General features: G+C 38.8%; 1 protein-coding gene across 1 annotated transcript in view; it reads left to right on the top strand.

Moving 5' to 3' along the window:
* Positions 1 to 1,808: 1,808 nt before the first annotated feature.
* The window catches only part of FRMPD2 (FERM and PDZ domain containing 2), a gene marked incomplete at both ends in the record, with an annotated part of 54,913 nt that continues 37,600 nt past the window's right edge, over positions 1,809 to 19,121 (top strand). Inside the window, 11 exons of the mRNA XM_082285823.1 lie at positions 1,809 to 1,841; positions 2,696 to 2,822; positions 4,564 to 4,695; positions 8,124 to 8,208; positions 12,093 to 12,243; positions 13,866 to 13,937; positions 14,606 to 14,780; positions 15,545 to 15,695; positions 15,792 to 15,930; positions 16,825 to 16,977; positions 18,314 to 18,499. Of these exons, the coding sequence (XP_082141949.1) occupies positions 1,809 to 1,841; positions 2,696 to 2,822; positions 4,564 to 4,695; positions 8,124 to 8,208; positions 12,093 to 12,243; positions 13,866 to 13,937; positions 14,606 to 14,780; positions 15,545 to 15,695; positions 15,792 to 15,930; positions 16,825 to 16,977; positions 18,314 to 18,499 (1,404 nt within the window). The remainder of the gene's footprint in view (positions 1,842 to 2,695; positions 2,823 to 4,563; positions 4,696 to 8,123; positions 8,209 to 12,092; positions 12,244 to 13,865; positions 13,938 to 14,605; positions 14,781 to 15,544; positions 15,696 to 15,791; positions 15,931 to 16,824; positions 16,978 to 18,313; positions 18,500 to 19,121) is intronic.

Genomic DNA, 19,121 nt, shown 5'->3' with positions numbered 1-19,121 from the left:
TGCCCTTTAGTCCAGTAATTATTTTTCTGCATATAACTGCTAGTCAGTCCAACAGTTAGGGGAGAACTTTAATCAGCAATGGGAGAGCTTCAAAATTAAGAAAGGAGTTCAAATTTCTTTCCCTGCTCCTGGCATCATTGAACAGAGGGCAGCCTGGCTCAGCCCCTCAAGCTGAACAGTACTAATTGCATTAAACCTAGTCCATAAGCTAAGAGTCAGTATTTTACTTTTAGATATGTTTAGTCTAGTTTTTTAAAAAAATAATCTGTTTGACTTCTGCCATTTTGTGACCAAAGACACAAAAGGATGGTGTGTCTAGTATGAGGCTTTTCTAGACTAAATATTGATTTCTCAGAGGGTTTCTTTTTCTGTTTTGACAGATGCTGGTGTATTCCTTAGGAATGACCCTCTATTGGTCAGCAGATTACCAGGTTCCTCCAAACCAGGCCAGTAACACAAACATTTTTGTTCTCTTTTATTCTGGTAGGTTCAAAGATTGAGAGGCATAATCTGAAGTATCACTAAAAGGGGCTTTATGTTTTGGACCACTAGAAAGAATTGAAAAGCTTGCGTCAAGGTCTAAGCTTCACCAAAAATACCAGTTCACCCCAATCAGGGAATTTAGTTAAGAGATCATCTTTCCTTTTTCTTTTTCTTTTTCCTTCTGTTTCTTCAAAAATCTGAATTGTTCTTATCAAGATGAATTGTACCTTGATTTTAAGGGTGAAGATTATTTATTCCAAGACAATTAGGAACAAGCTACCCAGGGAAGTGGTTGAATCTCATCCTGGAGGTATTTAAAGGATATGTAGATGTGGCACTTAGGGACATGATTTAGTGGTGGACTTGCCAGTGTTAGGTTTATGATCGGACTTGATGATATTAAAGGTCTTTTTCAACCTAAATTATTCTGTGATTCTATTATTCTAAGATAGGAAGGACTAAAAGAAAAACATCATGTTGGCATGATTGGGGTGCTGTGCACATTTATGTGGTTTCCAAAAACGGGATGCAAGAATAAAACTAAATAACTCTCCTTATTTCTGAGCAAATTCTATCAGTATCCCTGCTAGCTGAAATTAAAGATTTCTTGCTTACCCAGAATCCTTTCAAAGACTTGTAACATGCATTTTGCTTAATTTCTGTGCTGATGCTTTTTGTTGCTTCTTCTCGATTTGGAGAGCACAGGCTTCTGGTAGATTTAACCTCCCTTTCACCTTCTAAGAGAAAAGGCTTTATAAGCTAAATGGCCCTAAAATACAAGTATCTGGTCTCTATGACAACAGTTTTGGCTGGTATAACTCCTCACCTTTTTGAAGCTAATGCTACCACATATCTTACTTGCATGAATCTTTGATTCACAGTCGAATTAACAAAGCTCTGGAGCAAACTGAACTCTCTGTCACCAAGAAGCCCCTAATTGGGCTGATGATCACTCTTGGAGATGTCAAGTCTCTCCAAGGCTATCCTAGATCCCACTAGAGGTGCATTTAGTGCTGTTAGGGTGCTTGTCTGGAATTTTCCCAAAGTCTAAAGGAATTCAGTGCCTGTTTCTCACCCAGAGTGAAAGGCTTACAGAAATTCCTGGTCCCAGTTTACACAGGATTTCAGTCCCCTGGGAGATGTTATTTAACAATACCTCTATTTTGACTCAGTCCCTCCAGCTGGGTGACCAACTACATACACTCTTGCTGACACTGTGTGAAGATCTGCCACATAAAAGACTTTCTCCTGAATCAATCCTGGAAGCATGTGAAGCACATCAGAAGGAATCTGCTTCCTTACCAGCAAAATTCTACATAAAGAAAATGGTCCAGTTTGCAGTGGGAAGTGTAAGCGAGGTAGGTACTACTCTCATACTCCAATCATCTTTGCTGTGGTGAGAGAGTCATGCAGTGACATGGGACACAGGTGAGTGATTGCCGAAATTAGTGTTTGTATGGATTAAGGAAGTGAGATTTGGTTCTAAACTTCTGCACAGGAAATTGTGTGGGCACATGTACAAGCAAATAAAGCAATTAAGCTGTCTCACACACCACTTCTACACTCCTGGGAAGTGATCCAGCTTTGGTACTTACAAATCTTAATTTCTTTGGTTAATACTGAAGCAATCATAACCTTTACAGAGACCTATTATTGGCCAAAGGAATGGACTTAACACAACAATAAAGATTTCTCAGTTGCCACTCTGGTTTCAGACTTCCTTCATGAAATTAAAAAAAATTGTATTTACACCATGTTAGGGAAATTATTTCATTGTTCTTGAGTGGAATTGAATATTTGCTGTCCAATCAAGCCTGACCACATGAGGTCTTTAATAAGTGAGCACTTGAGTTTTTTCAAACTTTGAAATATCAAAAAACATTTTTGTTGACAAGTTGAATGACAACGGAAGAAAACACACCAGATTTTTTTTTGTTCTCAACCAGTATTCATTAAGATTCTGAGAATAATTTTTCCCTGGCACTCTTTATTAGTCTCTTTACTGCTGTAACAGTCCCCTCTTAAACTTAGCTAGCATGAGAGCATGGAGCCCACATACTCAGTCCTGCTTTGTGTTAACATGAGAAAATGAAGTTGCTTATACAAAGCAAATCAGCAGCCTCTGACAGCCAGAGGGCAAGGATCACTTCACTATGAGAGTCTGAAGTCCACATATCATGTGAGATTGACTTTCAATATTACTACCTTCTAGACAGAGCAGGTGGTCACTGAAGACAGCACAGCCTCTCAGCTGAACAGAAGTCATGTGATAAGGAAAAGACTGCATGAAAAAATATCGGACACCTCAACACTGTCATCCCAGATGAATCTTCACCAAGGTAAAGAAATACTTATAATCTGAACTCTCTAATAAGGATACAGACAGCCTTTTCTGTGTCTTTCCCAAGGCAGATGAATTGCTTAATTTCATGCTGTAGTGATTGCATATAGTGTTGGATAGGATAGTTATTGCTTTACATATAAATTAATTCATAATGGAAAGACTCTGAGGCAAGTCAGTGAGGTTTCTTTTCCTTATTTCCACAAAGGACAGTAGTCTCAGGGCTGTGAAGCAGTGATAACAAATCAGCTTGCACAGATTTGACTCTTAAAGCACTTTCCATAAAACCTGTGCATCTAGAACGCCTCTACTTTCAAAACTGGTTTTGTACCTTGTATACTCCAGTGTACTTTTGAAGGTGCAATTCTGTGAGGTTATCCTCCTTCCATTAAGGAATACATATTCATCTTTCCTATTTGATTACTCAAACAAAGATTTGTGGTTCCTTTTTGATTTTAATTTTCTATTCAAAAGATGTTTTATAAATTCACACATGAATTGCTAGAGTGATTTCAAGACACAAGGCCAAATACTGCTCACTGTATAAATAAACCAATATATACCAATTTTGTATTCCATTTGACTAAGATCAAGATTTATTATCCCTCAGAGTAATTCTATAACTGTATCTTTTTTCTAGTATCAACACTGTACTTTGACAGAGATCTCTGATTTTGGGGCAATGGGAAGCTGGCCCAAGCTATACAGGATTTTTTTTTATATACTCAACATTAGGAATATGAGCAATACAATTCCTATTCAGCAAATCTCACATATGCTCCATTAAATCAGCTAGAATCAAACATGCACTTAAATACATGTAGAACATTTCTATTAGGTATTATTGGTTATAAGGAGATTCTTTTGGAAACTTACAGACAAACCACCCCTAAAGCTATATTGGTTCACTTACTCAGAAACTGAGCTTGTAGATTCACACTTGCAAAAGTAGGTAGAAATTCTGCTGCTGCCAAAAGGGATGGTCCCATCTTCAACCTCATATTAGCCACAAATTCCTGACAGTTTCCTTATCCTCATTCTAGGGATTATGTATCTGGTGTGATATCTGTGTTTTCCAGTGATTCAGGTCGCTTGACTTACACTTGCCAAAGGACTTGAATGAATTAGGATTTCGATTACATTGAAAATATGCAAGACAGCATACCATTTCTTCTTTTTTTTTAAATTAAAAAATATGCTTCAGAGATTCTGTAAAAGGACTAGAGAGAATTCAAGCAAAGTAAAGTCAGTGTGAAAGAGACATATACATCCTAATGAGTTAGGATGAGCCCTTAATGGAATTTCTATATCTGATTCTGGTAGTGGATTGTGTCTGGGCATTGTCCACCCTGCACACAGAAAGAAGACATTATAGCTGAAGGTTTTGGACCTCAGAGTATAAGGAATAAGAACTTTGCAGGTTATCTGCACTCTTCAGCCTTTCAGTTAAGCATGTAGAATAGAATTAATGTATTAGATTTGTTTTATATGGAATGGTTGAAGAGAACTATGAAAACTAATTTTGGTCCAAATAAGATTATGAAAGTAATAGAATGAAGTTACCAAGCTTTCCTCAGTCTTCAAGGAAATGGAGTCAGGGTTAAAAGACAGACAGATGTGGACTATATAAAAATTAGTCAATCCAAATATTATTTACATTACATTAACATGCAAATACAATGATTTTTATATATTTATAATTAAAGTGTATGATTCACTATATTTCCTTCTCTTTCCAGACAAAGCATCCAGATTAATGAACTATAGCCAGTCAACAGAAGATTACAGACAACTCTCTGTGGATTATAGTGACTCTAATAGTATTTCTGAAAGTACATCTTTGATACTGTCTAACAGAGGGCACAGGAGAGGTAAGATTTTTGTAAAAGATTATGTTTGTGAATTATGTATTCATCTCTTTTGTCCCCTGAAGTGTGGGACTAACCATGTACCAGGTGATAGATACTCCCATGCAATTTGTGGTTATGTGACTTGGGAGGTGTATTTGTGCTAAGTTGTAGAGAAGAAAGATACTTTTATATTAGATTCTTTTTCACTTGTGTCCTACTGCAAAGCTATATATTCCCTGATTACCATGTACCCCATCCCCTCTTTCTTGATTCATGCCCCCTTTGCCAGGTAAAGCTGTTCAGCAGATCACAAAGCCTGACATTATGTTTTTAGCACATGAGGTCTTGACAAAGAAAAGGTGGGGCTACCCCACAAATGCATAGGGTGGGCAATGTCAAGATGTCAACTCTGAAATCAGTTGAATCTATGAATAATACCTAAGATTTGAATGTTGAGAATTAATTTTTCTTCAAGCCCATTCAAAAAAAAACCGGACTAATTCTGAAATCTAGGGGGGAAAAAACAACCAAATAACCCTTCATTTTCTTTTCATTTTTGTCCCAGAGCCATTGTGCATTTCCTGCTTAGCATGTTGTTTTTGTTGTGCTAAATGCCAGGTTGCAATGCTGTTCTGATTTACTTTGTCTGGAGATATCAGAGTTGGAATTAGCTTCACTTTCAACCCTTTTGTGAGAAGAACATGAAAGAAACTGGCAGAGAATTTGTTCAGTGAAGACACTGCAGTAGACATTGTTTGGGTTCCTTCCCAAGCCATATAAATCACAGTGTAAGGGGATACTATGAAGCAAAAAAGGGAATTCAGGAGGAAGGGGAGTACTGCTGTGCATCTGTATCTTCATGTATAAATTGGAATCTGAACTGGGATCACTTAGACAAGACAGTGCCCAAGAGCAAAAGGTTGCTGTTGCCAAATGCCACCAGCCTCTCTTAAAAAACCAAGCTTACCATGCCAGCTCCCTCTCTCAGACTCCTACCCATTTCCATCCTCCAATCTACAGTTATCCATCCTCCTATGTGCTTTCAAACTTATTTTCCATCTTGCCTGTGGAAGCTCCTAGACCAAGAGGTCGAAGTTTACCCCTATAGTTTGGAGTTTACTTCCTCCCTCTATGAGCTTCCATGAGAAATTAAGTACTAGGTCCTCCTGTGGCATAGATTCAAATCTTCTCTGTAAGCATGTGTGGATTTTGTATCCCAGAAATTTCTTCCTTAAGGCAATAACCCTAGCATTCACAACATCAGTTATGATGCACTAGGGTGTGTACACTGATTGCTTAGTTCATTGAAGCCATAAATAACAGAAAACTGCTGAGTAGTCCTTGTTTTTTCTCAATGGGGAGCATTAATTTGTGTTTCTGATATCCAGATGCTCATTGTAATGAAATATCTAGGACCATATTACCCTTACTCTTTTGAATTTTAAAGGTTTAAAAGTCCTCAGACAAAAAAAAAAAAAAATACATAGAGCACTACCTCAAGGGAATAATTTCCCTAGGAAAGATGGCAAAAAAATTGTGTGTTCACTGCAATTCTATGAGGACGTAATTCAGAGAGAAATTGGGCATATCCTGGGAAAAAAACACATAATGTCATAGCATCTCAGCCCTAAGCCCTCAGCCCAAGGATAAGGAATGAGGTTAGTCATGTTAATGCTCTCCTCCTGCAAGGCGCTTTTCTGAAGCTCCAGAATTGCAATCAATATCAGCAGCAGTAAAAACCTGAGACTGCAGCTGCTCCCTGAGTGCCATATACGTGTCAGTCACACACAGTTGCACACAGCAAAGGTAAACTCAGAGCAGAAGCCTGTTTTGTAAGCACTTTTAAGAAAATTTTGGTCATAAACTTGACAAAGGCCCATTTCAGTGACTTTGTGCATGTCTCCATCTCCACTGAAACACTGGTAGCTGTTCATGCTCAGGATTTTGTAAGACAAGATTCTAAAAATACATGAGCAGACACAGAATGTGAAAACTTGTTTGCCACAGACATTCTTTCATGAAATAATATATTTTAAAAAAAGCATTCTTCTCTGAGAAGAAATATTCCCATCTAGTAGAGCACCATTATTAGAGGAGAGCAATATCAAGACTGTACTTTAGTAGCTCTTTTAACATATCTAATCTACAGGATCAACTTCTTGTTACTGTTAATTTAATGTCATGTGTGTGTTGGATTTGTGATCAAAGCATGGCATTTGGGCCACTGAAAGTAGCCAAGTTGTCCCGCTGCTGTAATAGCTGATATAGAAAGACTAAGGGGAATTTTATGTGCTTGTCAAAATATATTTATACAATTACGTGAAAACCACAGTGTAAGCAGAGATTTTTGCAAGGTTTTCTCACAAAAAAGCATGTAATTTCAGAACACAGGATTGAAACTTAATGTTGGTAACTAGCTTATCTCAAATCTCACATTTTGTCACTACCATCTGCAGCTTGAAAAAACCCCACATGTTTATGCTTATTTTAGCAATGTGACTGTAGATTTTCTAGGTTTTAAAATTGCAGTTGGTTGGTTGGTACACTAGAATTCAGTGTCACGTTTTCATGTTGGAATTCAGAGTGAAGTCTCAGGGTGTAGTGCATGAATGTTTTATCTAAATGATTGCTTCCATACATCTTATCACCTCTATCATCCTGCTTATGTAATAGTTTTATATGCAATTCTTCAAATAAGATCAATGAAATGATCCAAGTGAAGAAAAATTTAATCTCGCTCTTCCTTAAAGATTTCAAACATCTCTGCTGATACAAGAAACATTCATAGAACTACCACTTGCATAACCCTCTCTGGTTCTGCCTCTAAATTTCAACCTTCATGCATTTGGACAAAGAAACACCTGCCCATTCTGTAGCAACAGAGATGATTGAAGGTGAAAAACAATGCAATCCTTATTTGCTAAGGACCCACAAACCATCCAGTACTCCCACCAGATTTTTATGATGTAAAAACATTCACAGTATATTTAACATAGCAAGTAACTAGTGGAATAGATACAATCATTTTCACTTCATTGATTTTATATTCTACTCTGATTAAGCCAGAGAGAAGCTTCCTGGCTTTTTCTACCCATTTTATGCCTGGAAATAGAAGAACAAAATTGGGCATAATTTCTAAAGAGAAAAAGCTGTTTCACAAATTACCCCCATACAGATGGAAATGACAGCCATTGTACCTACACAGCTGTTTTCCAAATTACATTCACATAAAGGATTATGAAGAGGAAGTAACAATAACTAGGGAACTGGGAATACTGCTGGTGTAGTATTCACTTAACCTTATTAAATAGCCATTTATCATGTCCAGGCAAGAACACAAGAGAGGAAGTTGCCAGTCTAAATTTCTTCCCTGTTGTAATTGTCCCAACATCTGATTCTGAGTGCTGCTACTATCACTTGAATTTTGAAATTTCCTTTATTTATTTCAGAGAGAGTTCCAGAGACACACAGATCATGTGACCCCACACATAGTGGGTCGAGGACACAAAGTAGCTACAAGCTCTTCATAAACAGGTAATCTCAATTCAGATTTCTACAGGATGGAAGCTGTTTTATAACCAAGTAAAGCAGGCAACTAATGTGGCAAAGCCAGTATCAGAAATTGCTATCTGAACCTGTTTTGATAATAGATACCATTTATGTAGAATAAATACATAATATTCTATTATGTAGAATAAATAAGTAATGTTCACCTAGACTTGGTTTGGTTCCAAGTGGAACAGTCCAAAAGCTCTAGTGAAATGGAACTTGGGCCCTGAACAATCCACACAAAACAAGCAAATTCAGGATTTTGACATATACTCTGTACCACTGTGTCCTGCCAGATGCCATGGGCCTCCCAGAACAGCTGCCCCCAGCTGTGTCTCCACCAGGCAGCAAAGCAGCACTAGCCCTCTGTGACTGAAACAACTGGGAAGCTGCTCCACACAGGCTGTGAAAGGTTGGATTTGATGATCTTAGAGGTCTTTTCTAACCTTAATGATTATATGATTTTATGAAGGGAAATAGCTGTTGAAAAGGTATGAATAGTCATTGCTTTCCCTGTCAAGGCATTCTGTCAGAGTCCTTATTTGTCTGCATTCACATTTTGTATGTGGTCTTGCCTTGCTGTCACATTAAAGTGCTGTTACACCTCATGTGTTCTGGAGTGGCTATGTCAGACCACCTATATGATCCATAATTTTCATTTGTGTTTCCATCTCAGTCCTTAGATTGATTTTTCTCACTTGTGTCAGTTATATCCAGCCCTGCACTACCACTTTAATGGAGAGTTATAGGTAACCCAGGGACACAAGCAATAAAGACCTCTGCTCTGTCATGAGGATTAGCCTCATTTCAGCCATGGCATGGACAGCAGCCCTATAGATATCGACAAAGAAAACTGAGAACTGTACAACAGATAGATACTAACTCCTTTTCAACAGCCCAGGAAACACCACTGCTGCCAAACAAGAGTTTTCTAGACTGGGTGTCATCATAGTGCAGCTATAATCATGGCTGTTTCCAAACAAAGAAGAGATGTAAGTACTGTCAGCCTCTAGGCACCCCAAAGACAGAATCCCGTAGTTAAGCACCATGTAATCCCTACAGACATCCCATTTAAATTGGGTTCTTGACCCAGTTAAACAGGAGTTTCTTCTTTTAACCATGACATGAGTAATTCAGGCCCACAGGAGATGCTGAATTTAGATCAACTCCCAATTAAATGTGTCCCAAGTAAACAGTTTGAACTTCCTGATAAATCAGCCATGACAATCTGGGCAAGATGAGATATCCCAGTACACTTGTAAAACTGCAACAAGAGACATCTACAAGCAGGTTGCAGGATATTGGCTGCTTATGTCAAGAAAGAAGTCTCTGTCTACCTGTCTAACTACATACACATACATTTATATGTGTATATACAGACATCTATACATGCATCATGTATCTGGCACTTGTATGAGTAACAGAGGATTTATTTACTCAGTATTTCAGAGCAATTGCCATGCCTCCAACTAACTACCTGGGTATGATCTTGATATGCTTGATCTAAAATCATGCTGCCAGGAGTAAGTTCCCCTCCTCTGCTGAAAGACAAACTGTTCTCCAAATTTCCAGCAAGCAGTTTGCCATAGAACCTCAAGGACCATAAACCCCACTCCTGGTTGGGTTCTGCATCTGCAGCTGAGTTTCTACCACAGTCACCACCCTATTACAAGTACCGTGACAGCAGTGGAGTTGGAATCACTTTGGAAATCACCAGTTTCCCATGTAGGAGTACAACCAACACAAAAATTAGTGATGGGTTTACTATTTATAAAGCTTACTAATACCATCATGCTCATTCTGTAGGCAGCCCAACTGACATAATTTACATCTGACAAAGTTAAGCTTGTAAGCAAGGCTCTGATCTCTCTGGCTGGTGTGGGGTCAGTAGCTCAGACCCAGGAAGCTGTGACCAGTCCGGAGAGATGGTCCCGTGAGGAACCGTCTTCCCGGGGCTCGGTGTCTTCCCTCAGCCGTAGCCAGAGTGGCCTTGCAGAGAATCTACCAGCTCTCTAGTGGTTCTCAGGTCGTGATTCCAGCTCTTGCTCTGCGGGGCAATCTCCAGGCCAGACCAGGAGGAGAGAGATGAAGAGACCCGTGTAGCAGTTCCGCATGGGGCAGCTCTATGAGTCCGCACCCAGTGAAAGGGAGGCCACGGACGAGCTCTCTGCTCTCCCAGGGGCAGAGGGCTAGATCTTATAGGGATACAGGGGGTGGGTGTCAGACAGTAAAAGCCAATGAGTTACAAAGGATCTGCATAGGGTCTCCCAGAGGATTCTGGGTCTGTCTTCTTCTCACTGTAACTGAAAGTTGTTGCCTTTCCAGGGGAGTTCTGCTGGGAGGTTATGCAATCTCCTTATCTCAGCAGACCTCCCTCCAGGGCAGAGGCTGGGCATACCCCACACTGATCTATATATAAAGAAGACACAACTGTTAAATCTGGCATCTCTCACCTCACAGGACTAATAACAGGAAGTGTTTTCTACAGGAAAAGAAAGCCTTCTTAATAAAGAATCTTGGATTTTGAGCTAATAATGTTCACAAAGGTCACTTCAGGTAATTTTGAGGCATATTTCTTAGGTAAATTTTGATCTTTATGAGGTTGCATTGATGGAAACAAAAAAAACCCTAGATATCTTTATAGACAGAGGAATGTAAAATAGAGAAGAGGAGAGGAGAGGAGAGGAGAGGAGAGGAGAGGAGAGGAGAGGAGAGGAGAGGAGAGGAGAGGAGAGAAGAGAAGAGAAGAGAAGAGAAGAGAAGAGAAGAGAAGAGAAGAGAAGAGAAGAGAAGAGAAGAGAAGAGAAGAGAAGAGAAGAGAAGAGAAGAGAAGAGTTCAGTTGGAAGAGACTCACGATAATCATCTAGTCCAACTGCCTGACCACTTCAGGGCTAACCAAAAGTTAAAGCATGTTATTAAGGGCAAGTCCAAATGCCTCTTAAAAACTGACAGGCTTGGACCAGTGACCATCTCTCTAGGAAGATTGTTCCAGTGTTTGGCCCCCTTTAAGTGAAGAAATGGTTCCTAACATCATCTCTGAACCCCATCTTTGAACCATTCCCATGTTCCCTGTCATTGGACACCAGGCAGAAGAGATGAGAAACTACTCCCGTTAATTTGTTAAAAATTTTTTAGAAATTCCTTGAATAGTCTCCTGAAGCAAATCTGCAACATGCAACAGAAAAGAATGAAACTTTGGGATAATGAAAAAGCTTCCATGTGTCTTTAGCATTTGTTAAAAAATGTTATTAACAAAAATCCTCCTCAACAAAACCTCTCCTTCTGAACCATATAATCATTCTTTCTTTACTAAGTACATAGTATATGTGAAGTTTGTTCTAAGGACACACATCTGCTCACATGGAAAACACCATTACTTTCTGCATTAAAACTGTAGTTTTAATAGTTTTAAAACAAAGACAGCTTTCTGATCTGAGATTTCACACACCTCTTTCTTAATTAAATTGAAAATTCCCTCAGTTCCCTAGGACATTAATTTATTCTAATGAATTAGTATTCAAATAATTCAAATTTCCATTCCTGGAAAACTCTGAATTATGTAACAACAAATGTTAAGGTTTTCTGAAAGTCTTTGCCTGTTTGCTTCACCAAACTTAAACCAGCAAGATCTGGCTCACCAAATGAAAAAAAGAAACAGAGTTTACATTTATTTATAAAGGGCATCAGTAATATTATTCCTGTTAAATTTGTTCTCTTTTTCTGCAAAGAAACATTTAGGAGTTTATAACAGACATTGCCCTGGAGTTCATAGTATTCCAGTTACTGTACCTTAAGCTCTCTGTCCTCAAGTCAGTGTTGTGTTGATTGCATGTTACATATTTTGCTCATGGTGACACTTCCTTTGAAGGTCAGTGAGCGCTGTAGAAGAAATCCCTGGTGGAACTCAGAAGAGCAGCCAACAGAACCTGCTAAGCTTGGGCTCCACCTTCTCTGTGTCTGCAAAGGACTACTCAGCAGCTGCTGCGTCACAGAAATGCTTGTTCCACAGGAAGGAAAAGGTGAATAATGAAAAACATATAAGCTGATTTCAAAATGTAAATATCACTAAAGAGAAGCCTGTCATCTAATTTTTGTTTGACAGTGATGTACATATTACCTACTAAGTCATCTTATTAGATGAGTATTCTAAATTGACAGACTCCAAATTAGGCATGATCAGTTGTGATATCAGAACTGAAGGCAGTGAAAGCTATTGTCAATAAAGACTATGAAAAAGCTGGTAACTGAACCCTCTCTGACCTACATATGTGATTTCTGCAAGCATCAAACACCATATGGACTGTTTTCACCAACCACTTTGACATCAGCTTCAGAACAGCAAAAAAATTTACAGAGACACTTAACCCAAACATTTGACAGCCAATGGTGTTCAAAGGACTTAAATTTTTTTATAGTATGTCTGGACAGAAAGCATAGGCTGGCAGTGAATGTGCTCAACCAAAAGTTCACCTAATTGACTGTTTCTAGTTGCTAGGCTGTGGTAGGACTCCGTTACATGGAAAGGATAATGTTTCCTTAAAAGTTGGATTGCAAAAATTCAGAAATAACTGAATCACAGAAAACACCACCATGATCCTTCCTATGGAGCTTTCTGTTGTGGAAGAAGAAGGGACAGGTTTCAGGTTGATGAGCCCTTTCACCTCTTCCCAGTTCAGAAGCTCAACACTGACCAGTGACAGATATTTGGTCAAGAGCTTCAGTTAGATACTTTGGAAAATTATCTTTTCTCATATACATTTGGTTTAAAATTTTATTATTATGATTTTTGTGGGGATAATAATGGCATTTCTCAGAAGGAGTTCAGCAACTTTTACAACACAGTGCTAGTCCCTCTAATGTGATACAAAACTGTATTGTCTATTGGTAGGACAGTACTGTTATAATTAAATAAATCCTAAATTTGTTTAAAAATCAAAATGGTTCAAGTTACTAAGGCATGGTGAATGACTGTAAGGATTCACATCTTATCACTTGAAGATGTTTAATTATTTCTGACTGCTTAAGGGATCTAAAAGCATAGATGTAACTGTTGAAAACCCAATATATAAAATTAGTTGAGGTGGATGCTCAGCAAGAAAAAAAAGATCTTAAAAAAAACATGTTGAAGTTTTTTTAAGTTAAAACAAAAGAATATGATGTCTACTAAGAAGAACCATCAGTCAGCCTTTATTATGGGGAAGAAAGCAGCTCTGCATTTCAGTCTGGTTCCTAGGGAAGCTGGGGTAATGCAATCACAGTGATGTGTATGTATGTGCTTACATGTCTGTGACTGTCCCCAGAGTAATTTGGGAATCAAATAAGAAAAGGTCTCAGAATAAATCAAGTTTCTGTAAGTGTCATGAAAATAGGTGTCTTGCAAAGGAAATGGATCTTGATTAAGTGCCTTTACCAAAGAAAAGTCTTCAGCATGAGCTTACCCCTACTTGGACTCTGGAGAGTCCACACAGGAGATACCATAAACAAAGAGAAGTGTTCAATCAGCATTTGCACCTTGTTAGACACTGAAGTCAATTAGGTCTAGCACACAGATCAACAGCAATGGGTTTCATTGATACTTGTGTTTAGGATCTTCATTCCATTAAGGAGATATTTACTAAATTTCTAAATTGTGTCCTTGCAGTTTTCAGGTCCAGAATTTATTATTTTGTCTAGTGAACCACCAGTGACCTTACAGCTGCCTGGATCAATCGTGGTAAGTATTAACATTAAGAATTTAGAACTAATCTAGTGACATTTTAATTAGGGCTCTTTGTAAGTAGCATCTGAGTCTCAACCCAGTATTCTTTCCATGCCCTCCTCTCAAAACAAGTTAGGGTTCCTGCAGAGGTATTGAGACTTGAAAGGAGGTGATTTAATTCTCAGTGCTATTTAGTTGTTTCTGTGCATGCAAAAAAAGCTTAATTTATCCTTCTCAGCTAAAAATGCTCACTTTAGCCCAAGGCTTTTGAGACAAAGACTATACAGCAAATATGTAATATGAAATCTAGTGCCAACGTATGGGACTTCTCCAGCTTGCATACTTTACCTTTCATTAAGATAAGGTAGAAAATTGACAGCAGACAGCAGTAAAAATGAGGGTAAAGGGAATTTGGAATTAGCCCCCAATCTAGAATAACCCTGGTGACTGGAGAGTTCAAGTATGATCAGCTGTTTTGTTGTGATTCTCTGGGTTTTAAAAAAATTAGAAATGTTTGTGGTATTAATTTATGAGAAGGGAGGCAGAAAATAGCATGGTGTTGTGACCAATTCCATCAGGTTGTATAGAGACAGGCAACTAGTGAGCCTCAGTAATAAAATGCTGTGGAACTTGCATTGCTTGTACTTGGCACTCATTCTTCATTCTTTCTTGTGTGTTCTTAGACTAAAAAAGGGAAATCCTATTTGTCCCAAAGAGATCTCAATGTGATTCTACTCAATGGGCAGTGCCTTGAGGTGCAATGTGACATCAAGACCAAGGCAAGAGATGTTTTCAACACCGTGGTGGCATATGCAAACTTGGTGGAACATTTCTACTTTGGCTTGGCTTACCTGAAAGGTAATGAGACAGTTAAGTACAGTGACAGCTCTGTCCCTCCGTGTCTCTGTGGTCACTTTATCAATGAATTCCAGTGAGATCCTTTAAGATCCTCAGGTGGAAGCAGATAGAAAGCTTGTGCAAAAGTAAGGTATGTTGGTTTGAACTGTACTGCACTGATGTAAAGCATGTCTACCCTAGGACTGTGCATCAGCACAGCCATACAACATGTACTGGCTGATATTCCCAGGAAGAAAAGGCTGTGTCCCAGAGTTGTACTCAAATAATACTGAACCATGCAGCTCTGGCAGAAATTCCAGGAAGTACTGCACTGAGAAAGGCTGCCTGTATTTATTCCTAGACATAAGTGGGAGTACAGGTTCAGCTATGTCATGTACCAGACCCACATCGCTCTAGTCCAATTCTGATGACAGGCACAGCTGAGGCACTGGGAAAAAGCACACCTTGTGTGTAGGGCATGAGGATTACAATGGGGTGCAGAACCTGAATGGTGAGCAGAATGCAAGCCCCATGAATCCTTGAGTGATTTCACAGACACCATACTAATCCAGCATCTAACATTTGTAATCCAAAATTACATACTGTCCTAAGTTCTTCATCAAAGGAGCAATAAGTTAAATCATGACACAGAGGAGTAAATCTCAGCTGACATCCCCAATCCATTTTATTTTTTATTGCTAGTGATGCACTCTATGAGAACCACAGAACTTTGAGCTGCTGAAGTACATCCAGGTTTATCACAGAACCCAAAATTCTCATTTCAGGTAAAGAATTCTTCTTTTTGGATGAGGAGACCAAACTCTACAAAGTGGCCCCAGATGGCTGGAATGACCAACCCAAGAAGAAAATGTCCATCATTAATTTCACACTCTTTCTAAGGATAAAATTCTTTGTCAACCACTTTAATGTTATTCAGTAAGTGGATAATTCTGCTGACTGAAGGAAAAGCAGTAGCATATAGGGATACCATTCAAAGCTCCTCCTGAGTTCCTAAACCCTTTTCTATTCCAGGCACGGCTTGACAAGGCATCAGTTTTACCTGCAGCTTCGTAAAGATATTTTGGAGGAACGATTATATTGCAGTGATGAGACTGCCCTGAAACTCGGCGCTTTGGCTTTACAGGCAGAGCTTGGCAATTATGCTCCTGAGGTGTGGAGAAATAATACAGTATTTCTCAGAGGTCTCTCTCTACAACTTTTGCACCTTTTGTTTGTTACATAGCGTTTAAAGAAGAAATGTGAATAGCACAGAATTTCAGTTAGTCCTCCAGTTAAGTCCTTCGGATTTAATTTTAAAAATTACAAAATATTCCTAATTATGGAGTAGTAATGAGCCAGGTGAAATTGACAGGAAATATGACAGAATGATGAGAGAGTCTAGGTCCTTCAGAATTGATAATATATCCTAGAAACTCCAGAAAATCTGTGGAAAGCTTCCAACATAGGCCCAGCTTGGATGTGCAGAGGGGCTTAGAGAAGTTAGTAAAAAGGGAAGAGAAAAGCAAATGAACACTTCAGAATTCACAGCTGTTTTATGTGTAGGCTCAGATCCACAAGCTGCAAAGACAGGAAGGTCACTGATTGTATATCTGAACTAGCTGTCCTAGTTTTCAGTGTGTAGCAAACACCCATTTTTGTTCTCTTCCATATCTTTATTTATGTAAATCAGTGTAGCTCTATTAATTGAACTCTGAGTGGTCTGATCCATGTGGTCAGATCCATCATGGCAATGGGTCCCCCACTGTAGGTTGTACTGATGCAGCTGTAGCTGTCAGCTCTAAGTGCAGGACACACCTGTAGGCCCAGCTCCTTTCTCCCCTCTGCCCAAAGAAGTGGTGTGTGCATTGAGCAGCTGCCTGAGCACAGGGGAAAGAGGCAATTTGGCTGTCAGGACTCTGCGTGCTGTTCCCACCTTCCTTTGGGAAATGGCTACAGGGTGACTCCTGCATATGGATCACCCTGAAAATGAAATGCAATGAATAAGAAAAGTCAAGAAAGAACAAAAGGCTCCTGTCTCTGTTTTTTATTTTTTTTTTCCCCACAGATGCATGGAAAGAGCTATTTTCGTGTTGAAGACTATGTTCCAGCAAGTAGAATAGAGAAAATGACCCTGGCATATGTACAGCGAGAGCTTGCTAAATTACATCGTATGAATCGCTCCCTATTTGAGGATGAAGCTGAACTAGAATTTTTAAAGGTAACTTGCCATACCCCAAACACTATTTATTAATTTTGAGGTACCAAGCCCCTCTCTGTTTACCTTTGCCTATTTTCTTCTTGCCTGATACAGTGGATTTTAGATATGGTGAAAACATTTGAATAGTTAACAAAAACCTCAGAATTTCATTCTGCTGTAGATACTGTCACTCATCACTGAGAGTTTTTATAACACGTTTTGGTGTATTTGCAGCATTCTAAGGCTTAATGCAAATTTTTGGCATGTTACCAACATGTCTGGGCTCCAGAAGATTATAAAACATGAGAATAAGCACTTTTTTAACTTCTGAAATTACAGCAGCAGTTCAGCCACTTTCTAAACATGTAGTGATTGTTTGTTTAAAAGTATCTGTGAACCCTAGAAGTGAAGAAGGAATTATCTGAAGTATTTTTTCACATGACAATTTCTTTAGGCGCTAAAGTGTCACCATGGTGTGTTTAACTTTTTTCCTGCTAATCTCTCTTTCTCCCCAAACCTCTCTTCTTTCCATCAAATGAACTATAACAGGGATTAGATAATGGATAAATATCAGTAGTCATTTTGCTGCACTGTCACATGCTTTTCTTTATAGCATCATTTTAGTTCAGTTGCTGTTTAATTATATTAGTTCCTCATCTAACACTGTCAGTGCAATTGAAGAAATAGATTGAAGCTTAGCCTTAATGACAGTCCCATCATGTGTGGCAAATCCAATGAAGAAAAGCAGCTTTTTTAGTATCTGTTTCAATTAATAAGTCTGTAGAAGGAGCCAACACATCATACAAAGTGAGAAAGATACACCCCATGGCAAGAAGATGTAAATTCCAAATATGAAAGGGATTAAAAATTAAAACCCAGATTCAGCTAGTGATTATAGATGCCCCAGTTTTCAGGACCTGAACATTTGTACTATAGTTACTTTCTGAAAAACAGATCTTCTTAAAGTGTTTTACTCTGGTCACTGAAAATCTCTATTCACAACAGAAAAGTCGTTTGGGGATTCTACAGTAGCTTCCCAGAAAGAAAATATAAAGTTTTAGGATAAACTCATATTGGTCTGCAGATCAGACAGTAAATCCTACTCGTATTCTATAGTTCTGTAAAGTGTCTGAGTCACATTTTAACACTTTTGTGGCCAAGTACAGGAGGTAGAAAGACAAGCATGAACACCCAGAACCTCTGGGTGAGTTCCTCAGAATATTCCCTGCATGTTTAGATGGCAGGGGCAGACACAGGCTCCTCAGACACTCAAAAGCATTTTCTCCTCCATCTACCCAACTTTTCTTCCCATGAATTTTTTGAGTAATGCATGGTAAAAGAACCTTTTCTCTACAAGGTGACTCAGCAACTTCCTGAATATGGAGTGTTATTCTACCGCGTGTCCCAAGAGAAGAAAGGGACAGAAGGGAACATCATCCTGGGAATCTGTGCCAAAGGCATCATCGTCTATGAGAACAAAAATCACACAAGAATTGCCAGTTTAAGATTCCAGTGGCGTGAAACAGAGAGAATTTCAGCTCATGTGAGTTGGAACTAACTGAATCTCTTCTCTACTCTGCTATTTTACTGCCCCTCTTCCTCTGTCACTTTGATAAATTTGTTGCATTCAGAGCTAGAATGAGAGTCACTCTATATGGGCAAGTCCTTTCTGAAAACAGTTTTAAATCAAAGCTGGATCTGGATGTGGATACGAAGATACTGAATGCCAAACCTCTCTATGGCATATACTATATTCATTCCTCTTTTGTCTTTACTGCTCTTTCCTTCTGTTTTTCTGCCTATATCAGGTCATGGGATCATGTCTTCCACTTTTCAGATCTCATTATTCCCATCCTCTTCTCTTAGTATATTAATGTCTGCTAACAAACTAGTATTGGTGACAAGATTGTGACCCCTTTCTAAATGGGATTTTGACACTAGAGGTATATCAGTGTACTATTGTACAGTCTAGGTGTCAAACTGCATCACACATTACCCAGCTTGTTTGCTCTCCAAAAATGGTCCTTCTTCCCCTTGAAGATATGTTCCTTTTCACATTAAATGTGTTTAATAATTTTAACACCTGAAGGGCCAAATTTTTCAGTTTTAGCAACCTGCTATCAATGCATTCAATGTCTTAAGGTTCTTGACTTTTGACATAGAAG

This window comes from Coloeus monedula (genome assembly GCF_965178545.1).
Source record: "Coloeus monedula genome assembly, chromosome: 8".
Classification (NCBI taxonomy): domain Eukaryota; kingdom Metazoa; phylum Chordata; class Aves; order Passeriformes; family Corvidae; genus Coloeus; species Coloeus monedula.
This window is presented reverse-complemented; position numbering and strand designations above follow the sequence as displayed.